The 14,795-nt window shown below is 41.0% G+C and overlaps 1 protein-coding gene across 3 annotated transcripts in view; it reads right to left on the bottom strand.

Annotated features, from left to right (window-relative positions):
- PIGG (phosphatidylinositol glycan anchor biosynthesis class G) overlaps positions 1–14,795 on the bottom strand; it is a 207,083-nt gene that overhangs the window by 51,153 nt on the left and 141,135 nt on the right. For all 3 annotated transcript variants that reach the window (XM_030194469.1, XM_030194470.1, XM_030194471.1), the window contains exon 11: positions 3,445–3,754. In XM_030194469.1, the coding sequence (XP_030050329.1) occupies positions 3,445–3,754 (310 nt within the window). The remainder of the gene's footprint in view (positions 1–3,444; positions 3,755–14,795) is intronic.

The following is a 14,795-nucleotide window of genomic DNA, read 5'->3' as shown; positions in this document are numbered from 1 at the left end:
TGCCCTCTTTGGTCTGTCTCAGTACAGCAATACTTATATCTGGGGCTTGCTGAGGTATTATTCTATAATGCTTGTAATCTAACTGATTATGGTCTGAGCTCAGAAAAATAAGGCATCCCAGCACTGGATTTTTCTTCACACTGCAGGTAGGGGTGGAACATTTTATCTGGGACATTATGACCAAAGGTGGGAAAAACACAAAGAGTGTTTTTTGTTGTAGGAAAAATTATGAAAAACGACAACATCAAATGACAGCATCAAAAAAACTACTTTAAGTATGGGAAAACTGAACAGGAATTTTGCACCAGGCATGTCAGTGTTTCGCTTCCGCTCTTGGCACCAAAACGGTATTCATTACTTATTTCATCTCGTAGACAATGATGGCTCTATATGTTCCTATGCCTCCTTATGTACTGATTATCATCTAGAGGAGATGTGTTCCTTTATCTACAAATACAACATTACCTTCGCTCATTGCCCCGTTCACCATTGACAGCTGAAGCACATGAAGTATAAGCGGAGGCATACAGTTTAGAAGCACAATTAAGTCCATCTGCACTCTCATCACAAATACCTACTGGATCTCCTTCTGTCACATGATTTTACTGTTTTGGAACAGAGATGGTCAGTGGATCTACTAACTCTGGTTACACCTTCAACTCTACTCACCAGCCTGCACATTTTTTGTTCATTGACGAAAAATGTTACTCATTGGGAGCAACAATATAAATTAGTAATGAAGTTATACATTTCACCACATTGGACAAGGCTCACTTTGGATCCTCTGCAGTATGTTTGAAGTGTGGAACCCAATAGCAACCCTTGGACATCTATTTTGGACTTGCCCAATGACTCGCGCTTTTTGGACTCGTTTGGGCAATCATGTCTCCATGATGTGGGGGGCACGCTGGACACCCCGACCTTTGCCTCTGTTTGCTCAATATGACATTGCCTGTCCTCTCCTGAAGGGATACATGGCATTTGTAAAATGTGATGTGTTGTTTGGGTAAAGTGCATCTTGTAGAAATGGCTCTCGGCTGAAATACCTTCGGTTCTTCAGTGGAGATCCTTCATGATTTTGCAAGTGTCTATAAAACGTTGTGCTATGGACAATCTGGACACTGTGGCTGGATGCCATTTTTGTCAAACTTGGGAACCCTTTTGGGCTTCCTTTGCACCAACGGCTCTTAGTCGGATACTTAACCACTGAATTTGTTTAGGAATTGTTCTACATGTTTAGTGGGGGTGGTCAGTGACTGTCCTTAGTATAATTTCTGTATGAAAACATTTTTTTGTATTTTGTTGTACTAGGTATTGGGGGGGGGGGGGTGTTGATGGTCCTCTGTGCTGATGTTACTCTGGGATGCTTTGCTTCATATGTTACCTTGCATTCGTTGTTATGTGTTTTTATTCCTTGAAACTTTAATAAACAGAATTTCAAAAAAAAAAGTATGGGAAAACTGTTTTTTTTTTTACATTCATTTGACACAGCATAAAAATATAATTGAGAAGACAAAGGAGGCCACTGCACACAGAGAGGGCCATGCATGCTCAGAGTTGTACATTAGTTCTGAGGTCTGAGAGAACTGCTTCAAATTAGTGGCATCGGATGATGTCATCCATGTGTGCCTGATTCAGTCTTGCTTATGAACAAAAAGTGGTAGCATTCTAAAAATATTGTAAATGTACACTTTTGTATCTGATTTGTAGTTTACATATTTGTGTGGTTGCTGTACATATTCTAAGTAGCTTTACCAGGATTGTTCTAGATTAATGTATTTAATTACGACTGGCTACGATTGTAGCAACATCCTACTCTCTGAGCTCTTGTCTTGGAACACAGGTATAGTACAAAACCATTAAAAAATATATATACATATATAGATAGATAGATATAGATATACAGGTGTTCCTATTGGAAGGGTGAATATTTATTTAAACGAATTACCCACTTTTGTGAAAGAGCTTCATCTAAGGTACTATACACAGTAAATTACAGTAATGATGATCAGACCTTAGTAACTATGAAAAATATACTAGGTAGTGACTTGGGCCCCTAGGCAATAAGACTCATGGGCCCCTGTCTATCAAAAATTATTAAACTTGATGGTAGTTGGAGTGCTCAGGTACTACCCTATTGTCCCAATGATCAGTCCATCCCTGATTCTAGGGAAACTAGAGCAGCTTTCCCAAATTTAGATGCATGCTAAGGAGGCCAAGTATGACAGTGCTACCACTATGACATTAAGTCTGTTGATAGCACTGCTATTTGTCTTTCATTTAATGGATCTGAATTTCCCCTAGGTATATAATGAAAGAAAGTATTTGGCAAAAGCATACTAGTAATCAAAAAAAATTACAATGAATTCACTGAGGGGCCCTTTTATCAAACTGCGGTAAAAAGGGCCCTGTGGTAGCGGTGGAATCGCTTTTCCCATGCGCCAGGATCCTTTTTCCCGCAGCGGGTAAAAAGCTCCTAAGAAAATGGCCATGTGGCGGGGAGCACTTACCGCTACCCAATGAGGTGGCGGTAACGGCTCCCATGGGAACCTGGTGTCCGCCGGCTTAGCGGCACAGTAAAAATTACAAAAATATTTTTCCGCTGTGCCAGAAATGGTGCGTGCACAAGGTGAAACTACCCCTGGAGGCTGCGTCGGGCTGGTGGTAGTTCTGGGTTGCCGCGCGGCAATCCTTAAGTAAAAGTGCCCCTAACTGAATAAAACCTTGGTTTGTAAAGTCTCTTCATGCAGCATTTGAGCAGTTTTCTAAACCTGAGCTGCCAATTTGCTAAAGATACTTATCATAAGTATAAATTTTCAGCAAGTGTTTAGAATGTCATACAATATTTATAACCTCATTTTGAAATTCATGATGGAAGAGAAGCAAGTAATTAAAACAGAATTGCCATCTTCAGGTTTTCCTTAGTGTTGTTCCTGTTTATGTCCTTCATGAACAGTAAAACACTAAAACTAAAGCATTTTCTCTGTCCATGGTACAGCAAGAAGCACTCACAAAACTGTCATGATCAGGACCGAGGTGCTGTGTTCTTTCCTCTAGCCTTGTCTATTGAGTTCTGGAACATCCACTGGCTTCATAAGAACCTTACAATGAAAAGCTAGATTAGTTCTCCATCAGCGGTTGCAAATGGCCTACAGCCAGAAGTCTTATCACCCCTTTCCCTTTATTTTACTACTAAAATGAAAGCCAAGCTGTCAGAAGCCAGGGAAGTGTTACATAGTGTAAATCACCCAGTTAGAGATTTGATATTCATGGCTTTTTTAACCTATGATACCATCTGCTGTGCTGCTGTTCATAAAAATAGACTTAGTTCACAACTGTCCTTAAAATAAAAACAATTGTCAGGATCACAGTTAAAAACAACACTCAAAGAAGCTTAGTCACAAAATTAAACACTCTAAAAGCACAGACACTAATGTGACTTACCTGAAAATAAAAAAACGCTTGGCCAAACCAATAATGCATTATAGTAATTTGAGCAGCATCATATTTCAGTAGATTCCAGATGAATGTCATCATTATGGTCTGGATTATTAGACAAAATACCAAAACTGGAAGATTATGTGGTCGAAACAATAAGGCTGTTAAGAGAACTAGCCCACTGTATACTTCCCATAAACCCCTACTCTTTGTGTTGGAATCCATAGTGAAGACCTGGGATTTAAGCAAGTCCTTGGTGCCAGTGAAAAGAATTCCAAGAACAAAAATATAAACAAAGCGAGCTTCAATAATCCCCCTAAAAAAGAAAAGCAAAAGAAAAACAGTACATAAGACAAAATTATTCACATTTGTTTATACCATATAGCTTAAACATGTAAGTCTGCTCTTAACACATGATAAAGGGGCATGCACAAACACTGTAGAACAGAATTAGACAAGTTAACTGATTTTCATGCTGCCTACATAGCTGCAAAATCTGTGGGTACCTTTTTCCTTTGCAATAATTTTCAAAGTAAAACCATGTCTGTAAGAGGGCAATTTTCTAAGCTAAATGATCTCCCAATAAACTGGCTGCCCTGTATGGGATAAAAGCATGTACTTAGTTCTGATTTTTGATTATAACTGGAAATCACATCCCCATGGGGAATTTGAGGAAATCATTGAAAAATTCCAAAAATCTTCCTTCCTGCTGTAATCCATAATGTCATCTGGCTGCTGCCAGCGTGGCACTTGCTTTTCTTATAGCAATGAAACCGAGGGACTTCAGAGAGAGGGAGATGCTGTCTTTGGTGATGCCAGTCTCAGGAGACGATCAGGGCGAGAACATTGTCTTCTGCTACCTAGGCTCCTGGAGAAGGAGGCTGCAGTGTTATATGTTTTGTTATGTTTTGTTTTTTTTAACTAGGTAGGAGGGAGTGGGAGATAGCAAAGTGAGAAGCTACCAGTAAGAAGTCATACCCAAACCGAGTGTATGTTGGAGGGAGGACAGGGGGATAGAGGGCTGTCCCAAGTGTGTGATGTGCCCAGCTATTCTGCTTTATGAAGACAGACTTGCTTATAGTACAGAAGCAAGGAAATGTTTTTCATTGTGGTTACATGCTGTACGTGTGTTTGAGTTCCTCTGAAAACGGCCTGAAGTATCTGGATTTCTCATTTTACTCTTAAGCTGATGATATATTATTTATTAATGTCTGCTTTGGATAATGATGTTTTAAGTTTTCTGAAAATTCAAGATAATATCAAGACTGTTGAGAGTTTGTGTTCCTCACACTGAAAATTTATTTATTCATAATTTGATATACCACTTTAACTGATGGGCAGATCAAAGCAGTTTACAAGCAAAAATAAAAAAAAGCAAAGAAAATGTACTACAGTATTCTATAGGAAGTAAAATATACATACAAAAACAATGCATAGTTAAAACGCCATACAACACAGAGCTGGCATTCATACATACTCTCTTATGAGTCTAGAATTTCTCTACATTCTGATCTTTCTTTTCTCTGATAAAATGGCCGCCACGTAGTGAGATGGGGAAACGTCAGCTCCGGGGGTCCTCGGGTATTCAACCGGCACTTGGTTGCGATTCGGCTAGTTTTCGCAGGATCTGTGCTTATCTGGGTCCGAGGTGCCAAGGGGAACCTGTTGGGCTGTCGACCGGCCAGTCGGATCTGTTCGTCGCCGACGTTTCTGCGGACCAACTGCCGACGAACCGCGGCCTGACCCGTTAGTGTTGCCTTTAATCCATGCAACCTACTATCCCGCCTGCTTTGAGAACCTAGTAGGACAGACACTCGGTCTTCAATTAGCCCGTCTTTGCTTGATCTTTAACTGACCGAGGTGATCATTGATAATCAGCCGGATTTGTTCGTCTTTGAAGTTTCCACACCCTAACCGCCATCCAACTACGGTGGACTGGCCCTGATTCAGCCTGCCTCCTGGACCTCCCAATTTGTCAATTCGCCGGACAGTTAACTCCCCCTTGTGCAGTGGACCAACAGCCGTAGAGCTCTCTCATACTGGCAGGCTTGTTGGCTGCCAACAAGTGGACGGATAAAGGAGCGGATTTCAACTCCATTTTCATCATGCAAGGTCATCTTGGTGTGTCCGGTAAGGGATTTGCATTACAAGACGTATGAGGAGAGACTTGATGACCTGAACATGTATACTCTGGAAGAAAGGAGAAACAGGGGTGATATGATACAGACGTTCAAATATTTGAAAAGTATTAATCCGCAAATGAACCTTTTCCGGAGATGGGAAGGTGGTAGAACGAGAGGACATGAAATGAGATTGAAGGGGGGCAGACTCAAGAAAAATGTCAGGAAGTATTTTTTCACGGAGAGAGTAGTGGATGCTTGGAATGCCCTCCTGCGGGAGGTGGTGGAAATGAAAACGGTAACGGAATTCAAACACGCATGGGATAAACATAAAGGAATCCTGTTCAGAAGGAATGGATCCTAAGGAGCTTAGCCGAGATTGGGTGGCAGGAGGCGGGGATAGTGCTGGGCAGACTTATACGGTCTGTGCCAGAGGCAGAAGTGGGAGGCGGGGCTGGTAGTTGGAAGGCGGGGATAGTGCTGGGCAGACTTATACGGTCTGTGCCCTGAAGAGGACAGGTACAAATCAAAGTAGGGTATACACAAAAAGTAGCACATATGAGTTTATCTTGTTGGGCAGACTGGATGGACCATGCAGGTCTTTTTCTGCCGTCATTTACTATGATATTTACATCTCTTCTAGCTGAAAGAGGTTCAGCCTACTCCAAGGATTCAATATATAACCTGAAGTCCTTCCTAACAACATATCTACGGACCATTTTAGACTCTCTTATCCTTTCCTTATTTTCTTCTTTCCCTGTTTCTCCTATTCTATCTAATTTAATTGTAACCGTATCACCACTGATCTGGTGATAGCCTATCAGTACATTGTAAGCCACTTTGAGCCTGCAAAACTGTGGGACAAACGTGGGGTATAAATGTGCAAAATAAAATAAATAAATAGAGTCAACATCTAGAATATTAGGTGTTATCTTGGATTCTTCATCACCTCTGAACTGTTAGATATATATGATTATAAAAAATGTCTTCTATAAAATCCAACAATTACAATCGATTAGGTCCTTTTGCATTAAGAAGCATTTTGAATCTTAGTTCAGGTCACAATTCTCCCCCACTTATATTATTGCAATACATTCTTTATTCAAGTGTCAATGCAACTTCATTTTAAAAAATCAAATACTTCAAAACTGCTGCTCGGCTGATATTTAGATTGCACAAATATGAAAGGGTGACTCCTCTTTTAATTTGACTACATTGGCTTCTGCATCAGGCATACATTTAAATTCAAACTGACAAGCCTTCTTTCAGGTGCTTTAGGGGGACTGCACCTGAATATCTGATAAATTCTCTATCTTTTCCTAATTTAACTAGAGCTGTGCAGTCTGAAGATATGCTACTGCTTTATTTTCTATCTGTGGCTTGCTTATGCTATGGATAAACTTACTCTAACCTGCTAATTTTCTTTCCTTGAGTCCTACTGAACCAGTCCACAAACTTGGGTTATGGTTTCCTGCCAGCAAGTGGAAACAGAAGTACTGAACTACGATGTAATCAGTTAAGAACCATGTGCAACCCCTTAGCCAATAAGTATTTATCATAACAAAGCAGTGGGTAGAACCGAAAAGTAGAAACTCAATTCAAAATAAACTCCGCAACAGACAACAAACAAACAACTGTCTCGTCTCCTTGGATGTCAAAGTGTGAGCCCTTGTGCAAAGGGAGCGGTGGTCATCCAGCCTATTATTGGAGAGCATATGGAGGAAGGAAAAATCAATTTTGAACAATGTTCAGTGGAGGAAGGCAATAAATAGGTATAAGAAAGCCATAGCCCTTGCAAAGAGGGAGTATTATTCTACTGTTATTATTAGAGATATCTTTAATGTGAGCAAATTGTTCCAGGTAGTAAATAGTCTGATTGATGTATCACATATTCATAAGAAACCTGAAGAGCTATCACCCAGTGCTGATCAATTGGCTGATCATTCTAAAATGAAGATTGAAACTCTTTCTGTTGCTCTGTATAATCATAATGTCAACAATGAAAGAACAAATTATATTGTCGATTATAAAGATGGCTGGCCAGCTGATCGCTCCTGGAGTGAGATTTCCAGTGTTTCCATGAAAGAATTACATTTTCTATGTATGAAGTTTGCTGAGTCACATTGTTATATTGATAACTGTCCGATATACCTAATGAGAATAGCACCGAAAAATGTTAAGAAACCCTTGCTCTATTGGATTGGGGATTGTTTTGCTTCTGGTATTTTTCCAAAGGACTTCTCTGAGATTATTCTTACTCCAATATTTTAAAACTCTTTAAACTCTAAATGTGATTCAACCAATTATAGACCAATTGCTTCAATATCATATTTTGTTAAAATAATGGAGGCCTTTATGACTAGACAGCTGATGGTTTACTTCAAAAGAAGCTGCAGCTGAATGCAGGAGCACAGGCTGTTTAACTCTGGCAGAAACTACCAGGACCACATCAAAAATCCTGCCAAGATCAGCTCTGCAACAGACTGAGAAAAATCTACAGAAGATTGCAAGCCACTGGTGGAAATGCCATGCTGAGAAAGCACCAAGGCTTCCTCACCAGTGAAAGTCAGCTTCTCTGCTCTCTCCTTACATCCCAGACAGCAAGTTGATGCAGTGCCTGCTTGCCAGCCTCCCCTACAAACTGCACAACTTCTCTGGGTGTGCTACTGTATTAGCTGCATGACAGGGCTGAGAACAAATAGAGATGAATGGACAACGCACGGTTGGGGGGAGGGGGGGTATGGTAGATCTACTACTATTTAGCATTTCTATAGCGCTACAAGGCATACGCAGCGCTGCACAAACATAGAAGAAAGACAGTCCCTGCATCTACACATGAGAACAAAAAACTCTCTCTCCACACAAAAAACTGAAATTGTTTCTTGTCCTCACAGAAAAAGACATTAGCAGGCAGAAGCATACCATACACTAGCTGAAAGCTTTTTTTTTTTTTTGTCTGCTGCAGAGATACTTGGTTCTTTAGATTATTTTCTTTTTGTGAGGAAGGGACAGACACAAAACAGCTATCCCTTAAATGCGAAGAATGGAGGGGGTGCTTGGGGAAGGGGGAACCTGGGACCCCAAGGTGTAACACCCCAAGGCTCCTAGAACAGCAAAGCTCCTCAACTACTACTACTACTACTATTTAGCATTTCTATAGCGCTACAAGGCATACGCAGCGCTGCACAAACATAGAAGAAAGACAGTCCCTGCTCAAAGAGCTTACAATCTAATAGACAAAAAATAAATAAAGTAAGCAAATCAAATCAATTAATGTGAACGGGAAGGAAGAGAGGAGGGTAGGTGGAGGCGAGTGGTTACAAGTGGTTACGAGTCAAAAGCAATGTTAAAGAGGTGGGCTTTCAGTCTAGATTTAAAGGTGGCCAAGGATGGGGCAAGACGTAGGGGCTCAGGAAGTTTATTCCAGGCGTAGGGTGCAGCGAGACAGAAGGCGCGAAGTCTGGAGTTGGCAGTAGTGGAGAAGGGAACAGATAAGAAGGATTTATCCATGGAGCGGAGTGCACGGGAAGGGGTGTAGGGAAGGACGAGTGTGGAGAGATACTGGGGAGCAGCAGAGTGAATACATTTATAGGTTAGTAGAAGAAGTTTGAACAGGATGCGAAAACGGATAGGGAGCCAGTGAAGGGTCTTGAGGAGAGGGGTAGTATGAGTAAAGCGACCCTGGCGGAAGATGAGACGGGCAGCAGAATTTTGAACCGACTGGAGAGGGGAGAGGTGACTAAGTGGGAGGCCAGCAAGAAGCAGATTGCAGTAGTCTAAACGAGAGGTGACAAGGGTGTGGATGAGGGTTTTGGTAGAGTGCTCGGAAAGAAAGGGGCGGATTTTACGGATGTTGTAAAGAAAGAAACGACAGGTCTTGGCGGTCTGCTGGATATGAGCAGAGAAGGAGAGAGAAGAGTCAAAGATGACCCCAAGGTTTCGAGCTGAGGAGACAGGGAGAATGAGAGAACCATCAACAGAAATAGAAAACGGGGGGAGCGGGGAGGTGGGTTTGGGGGGGAAAATGAGAAGCTCAGTTTTGGTCATATTTAATTTCAGGTGGCGTTGAGACATCCAGGCAGCAATGTCAGACAAGCACGCTGAAACTTTGGTTTGGATGCAAGGTGAGATATCAGGGGTAGAAAGGTAGATTTGGGAGTCATCAGCATAGAGATGGTAGGAAAAGCCATGGGATGAGATTAATGAACCAAGGGAAGAAGTGTAGATAGCCTCTTGTCTTTCCTTCCCTCACTCTCTTTTTTTAACTCTAGAAAAAGCAAAATAAACAACCTTCCTAGCAAACTTCAGAAGAGGATGCACTGGTTATCTGGCCTGATGGAGACTGAGAAATCCTAATCAGCTAAATTCTTAAATGACAACATCATAGTTCAGTATTAATCTGTCTCCACCTGCTGGCAGCAGAGCATAACCCAAGTATCTGGACTGGTCTGGGGTATAAGGAAAAGATCTTAAATAGTTCTTTTTCATTTCATGCTATCTATATCTGGAATAATCTACTACATGCAATAAAGATACATGGCTCCTATCTTTTATTTTGTCACTATTTAAAAACATGCCTGTATGACAAACATCTAGGCTCCTAATTATGTTCTATTTGTATTTCCCAGAGTTTGCTTGCTTCTTTAATTTGTAATCCTTTGGCAGACTATAAATAAGATTAGATCAGTGTATCTTTTTGGCTACATAGGTCCTGGGAGGAGGATTGAGAGAGAATGTAACTGCTTAGTGATAAGAAGGGCTTGAGTATGTGCTAGGGATGATGAGGGACCTTGGGTGTGAATTCAAATTTTAAATTTGTAAGAATAAAAGTCATGTGAAAAATACAAACCACCTAAAAATGAGATGGAACGTTACACAGACATTTAATATCCTCTAAAAGTACCTAATTACTTTAAATTAACGGCTAAATGTTCAATTTACAAACCCCTAGAAGCAGAAGTGCTAAATATAGCACATTTAATATTGCCAAGAAAAGAGTTCAGGCAGAAACTGACACAACATGCGTACTTTTGTATTTTTAAACATATGCGTTATTTGAGTCAGGAAAAGTACCTACAAAAAAGGAGGTACAAATACTTGCAGGTACTTTTTACTTAGGCATTATTCAAACTGAAAGTACATGTGTACATTCACTTTGAACATGTGTGCAGTCATCCCCTCAGGAATTGCAGTTGCTTGGATTTGTACTAAGTTATCCAAATAATTGTCAGCCTTACAAAACTGGAATTCATAGAGGCTCTGCTAAGCATGACTCCAGCATTAATCTTTCTCCCTGCCAGCAAAATCATAGGCATAAGGTTTACAGTGGAAGAGGTTAGGCAGCTTGATTCATGGTAAAGATGTTGGGTCTTATGATCTTAACAGTCTATATTCTTCTCATGATACAATTCCATTGAAGATACATTTAGTAGACTCTAAAATCCCGGTGATCTTGCATCTTAATTTTATGGAGACTGAAAATTACCTACTACCTGAGGTTGTCTCTAGAGAATGACACGGGGACAAAGTTTGTTCCCTTCTCCATAAGCTCAGTCTGACCCCTTTCACACAAGCCTCAAACACTTATGATTTTATATTTAAATCTTTTTATTAAAGCATATAAAGGAACAATATTCTCACAACTGCCATTTATAAATCACAACAATAATACAGAAGGATCAACAAAATCTCCCATCTCCCTTTTCCCTCCCCCCTTCACAAACATCTCATCTACTATCAGGGAACCTGAACAAACCAAATTACTAAAGAATGCCAAACAGAAAATTCAAGCTAACAAAATACCTGGGTCACAGACACAGAACACAAGTGCCAATTACAGAATAGCTTGACCAAAAATGATAAAGGGGAAAGGGAAATGGGACTTGATATACTGCCTTTCTGAGGTTTTTGCAACTACATTCAAAGTGGTTTACATATATTCAGGTACTTATTTGTACCAGGGGCAATGGAGGGTTAAGTGACTTGCCCAGAGTCACAAGGAGCTGCAGTGGGAATTGAACTTAGCTCCCCAGGATCAAAGTCTACTGCACTAACCACTAGGCTACTCCTCCACTCCATAAAATAAACCAAAATCCCAAGAAGCCACAGCTTGAATGTAGTACAACACCACAGAAATAGAAAGAGATGCATTTCCTTCCATACTGTGCAAAATATAAAGATCACACATGCCAGGGATGGTGTTAGGGGAATGAAACTAGAGCAACTGCCTGCTGGAACCTGAAGAAGGCACAATCTGGTAGGGGGCTTTGGAGTGCAATCCCAAATTTCTGCCCTGGGCCCTAGCCATATCTAACACCAGCTCTGGCAGGATACACATTTCAAATTTGACATATAGGCATATTTTCAAAGCACTTAGCCTTCCAAAGTTCCATAGAAACCTATGGAACTTTGGAAGGCTAAGTGCTTTGAAAAGGTGCCTCAATGTGTAATCACAAAATTTAAAATAAAAAAAAAATTCTACCTTTTGTTGTCTGGTCATTTTATTTTTCAAATCATGTTGGTCCCAGGCTCTGGGTTCTATTTCCCTCTGTCTTCTCTTAACTCACTTGCCAGGGTCTCCTGCCCATTTGACATTTCTTCTCTCCTTGCTAACCATCCATCATCCATCTCTGTGTTCCTATCTTTCCCCATTTTCAGCATCTCCCTCCTCTGTGTCCCCTATACTTCCCTTTACAGCATCTCTCTTGTGTCCATATCCCCGCATCCATCATCATTACTCTCCTATCCCCTCCCATTGTGCCCAGCATCACTCCTCTATGTCCCTATGCCCTAAGTCCAGCATCTCCCTTCTGTGTTACTATTCTCCCCCAAGTCTAGCATCTTCCCTCTGTGTCCATATACCCCCTCCCATGTCTGGCACTGCCCCTCTGTGTCCATATACCATCTCATGCAGCATCTCCCCTTTGGGCCCTGTCCCTATGCTCCCCTTGATGCCCATCATCTCCCCTTCATTTCTGTTTATCTCTCTGTGTCCAGTTTCTCCCCTCTCTTCCTCCCCCACACCAATGTGTCTCTCTCCTCTCTGACCCCACACCATCCAGCTTCTCTCCCTCTCTCTTCCCTCCCCCCAGCATCTGGCTCACCTGCCCTCCTTTTCTCCCTTCCACTATGTGTTCAGTATTTGACTCCCTCTTCCTTCATCATCTGGTTGGAGGAGTAGCCTAGTGGTTAGTGCAGTGGACTTTGATCCTGGAGAACTAAGTTTGATTCCCACTGCAGCTCCTTGTGACTCTGGGCAAATCACTTAACCCTCCATTGCCCCTGGTACAAAATAAGCACCTGAATATATGTAAACCACTTTGAATGTAGTTGCAAAAACCTCAGAAAGGCAGTATATCAAGTCCCATTTTCCTTTCCCCCTCTTGGTTCAGCATCTCTCTGTCCCTTCTCTCTCCTCCCCCCTGCATGTCCAGCACATCTCTCCCTTCCTTCCAGCACTTCCCTCCTGCGAGTCCAGCACCTCTCTCCTTTCCCTCCAGCCCCCCCTCCTGTGGGTCCAGAACAAAACATCCCAAAATATATAGATTTCTTGAAGTTGTAATTGATAATCTAATCAGAGTTTTGCTTCAATAAAATGTATAGGGTCAAGCAGGAATTTTGTTAATTATGGAACATGATTAGCTAAGTGTAATATGCTGGGGGGGGGGGGGGGGTTCTGGAACACTGCAACGTAACTTAGGGAGCAGTTTTTATACCGTTCGCATAGCTTCAAAGTCCATGGGTACTTTTAACAAAGTGAATGAGAAGGCTGGAATTTGGAAAGGCATGCCGCATCCACAGTGAATCCTCCAAAGTATTTTTTTGTTACTGCGGGTCCCCATCCCTGTTTCATTCTCTAGTTGTCTCTACCTAGTACAGCAAGGGGCATGCCTTTCCAAATTCCAGCCTTCTCAGTCACTTTGGTAAAAAGTATCCATGGACCTTGAAACTAAGTAAACAATGTGAAAACTGCTTCCTAAGGGGTCCTTTTACAAAGGCATGCTAGCGTTTTCAGCATGTGCTAAAAGTAAGTATGTGCTAAATGTTAGAGACACCTATATACTTCTATGTGCATTTCTAGTGTTTAACACGTGCTAATCATTAGCAAGCACTAAAACCGTAGGCACCTTTGTAAAAGACCCCCTAAGTTACATTAGAGTTTAAAAAAAAACCCAAAAACAGCATATTATATTTTTAGCTAACAAAATTCCTGTTTGACCCTAAACAATTTATTGAAGCAAAACTCTGATCAGGTTATCAATTACAACTTTAAGAAACCTATATATTTGAAATGTTTTGTACTTTTATGGCATTCTATTTCTAATGCTTTATATTCCATGCCTAGAAAAGAATTTGTTAGGAACAAGACAGCATTGTGAGGAATGGGGAACCTATTCCAAATGGATGTACTCCACCCTATCCAGAACAGAACCTGACTTCTGGCATTTAGGTTTTAAACTATAACATAGGGAAAGCCAACAGCTGTTCAGCAGTGCATGATGGTTCAGAGTGAGGCATCTCAAAAAGGGTACTAACAAAACGAGAAAGATAAGGTTTCCAGACAGAGAGGTTGCAATAATAAGCAAAGCAACCCAAATGTCTCTAAATAAATAGCAGATGGAGTTTAAAGATTCTAAGCTATCCCTGTCAACTGCTAGGCAGATTGCAATATGAACAAAAAACATGCAATGAAATGAAAGCAGTTTAAAAATTAAACTTGAGAGTTTGAATGTATAGCACTAAATGAAGAGGTACATACAAATGCCATCTCCAAGACCTGGTAGAAGAAGGATAACTAATAGGATGCTGTGATACCAGGATACAAATTATATTGCAAAGATAGGGTGGATCAAATTGGTTGAGGGGTGGTGCTATATGTTAAAGATGGCACAGAGAAAAGAGGGTAAATGTTCTGTATTATAGGAGACAAAATGCACCAAAGAATTTTTATGGATAGAAAATCCCTGTGTGATAGGGAAAAAGAACAACAGAAGAGGTATACTACTGTCTGCCTGGCTCGAATAAACAGATGATAAAATTCTTAAAAAAAGAAAAAGGGGGCAACCACTAATTTGGCAACTCAATATGAATGGGAGACTTCAATTACTCCAATGCTGATTAGCTAAATGTCACATCAGGACATACTAGGACAGTGCTCTTCGTTAATGTTTAAGCTAGGGCCACTTTGGATTCTAAAGAACTGAAGGAGAGCCACAAATATCTTCTCATGCCAGGTCA

This window comes from Microcaecilia unicolor, chromosome 2, assembly GCF_901765095.1.
Source record: "Microcaecilia unicolor chromosome 2, aMicUni1.1, whole genome shotgun sequence".
Classification (NCBI taxonomy): Eukaryota; Metazoa; Chordata; class Amphibia; order Gymnophiona; family Siphonopidae; genus Microcaecilia; species Microcaecilia unicolor.
Note: the sequence above shows the minus strand (reverse complement) of the source record. Positions and strands in the feature narration are given on the sequence as shown.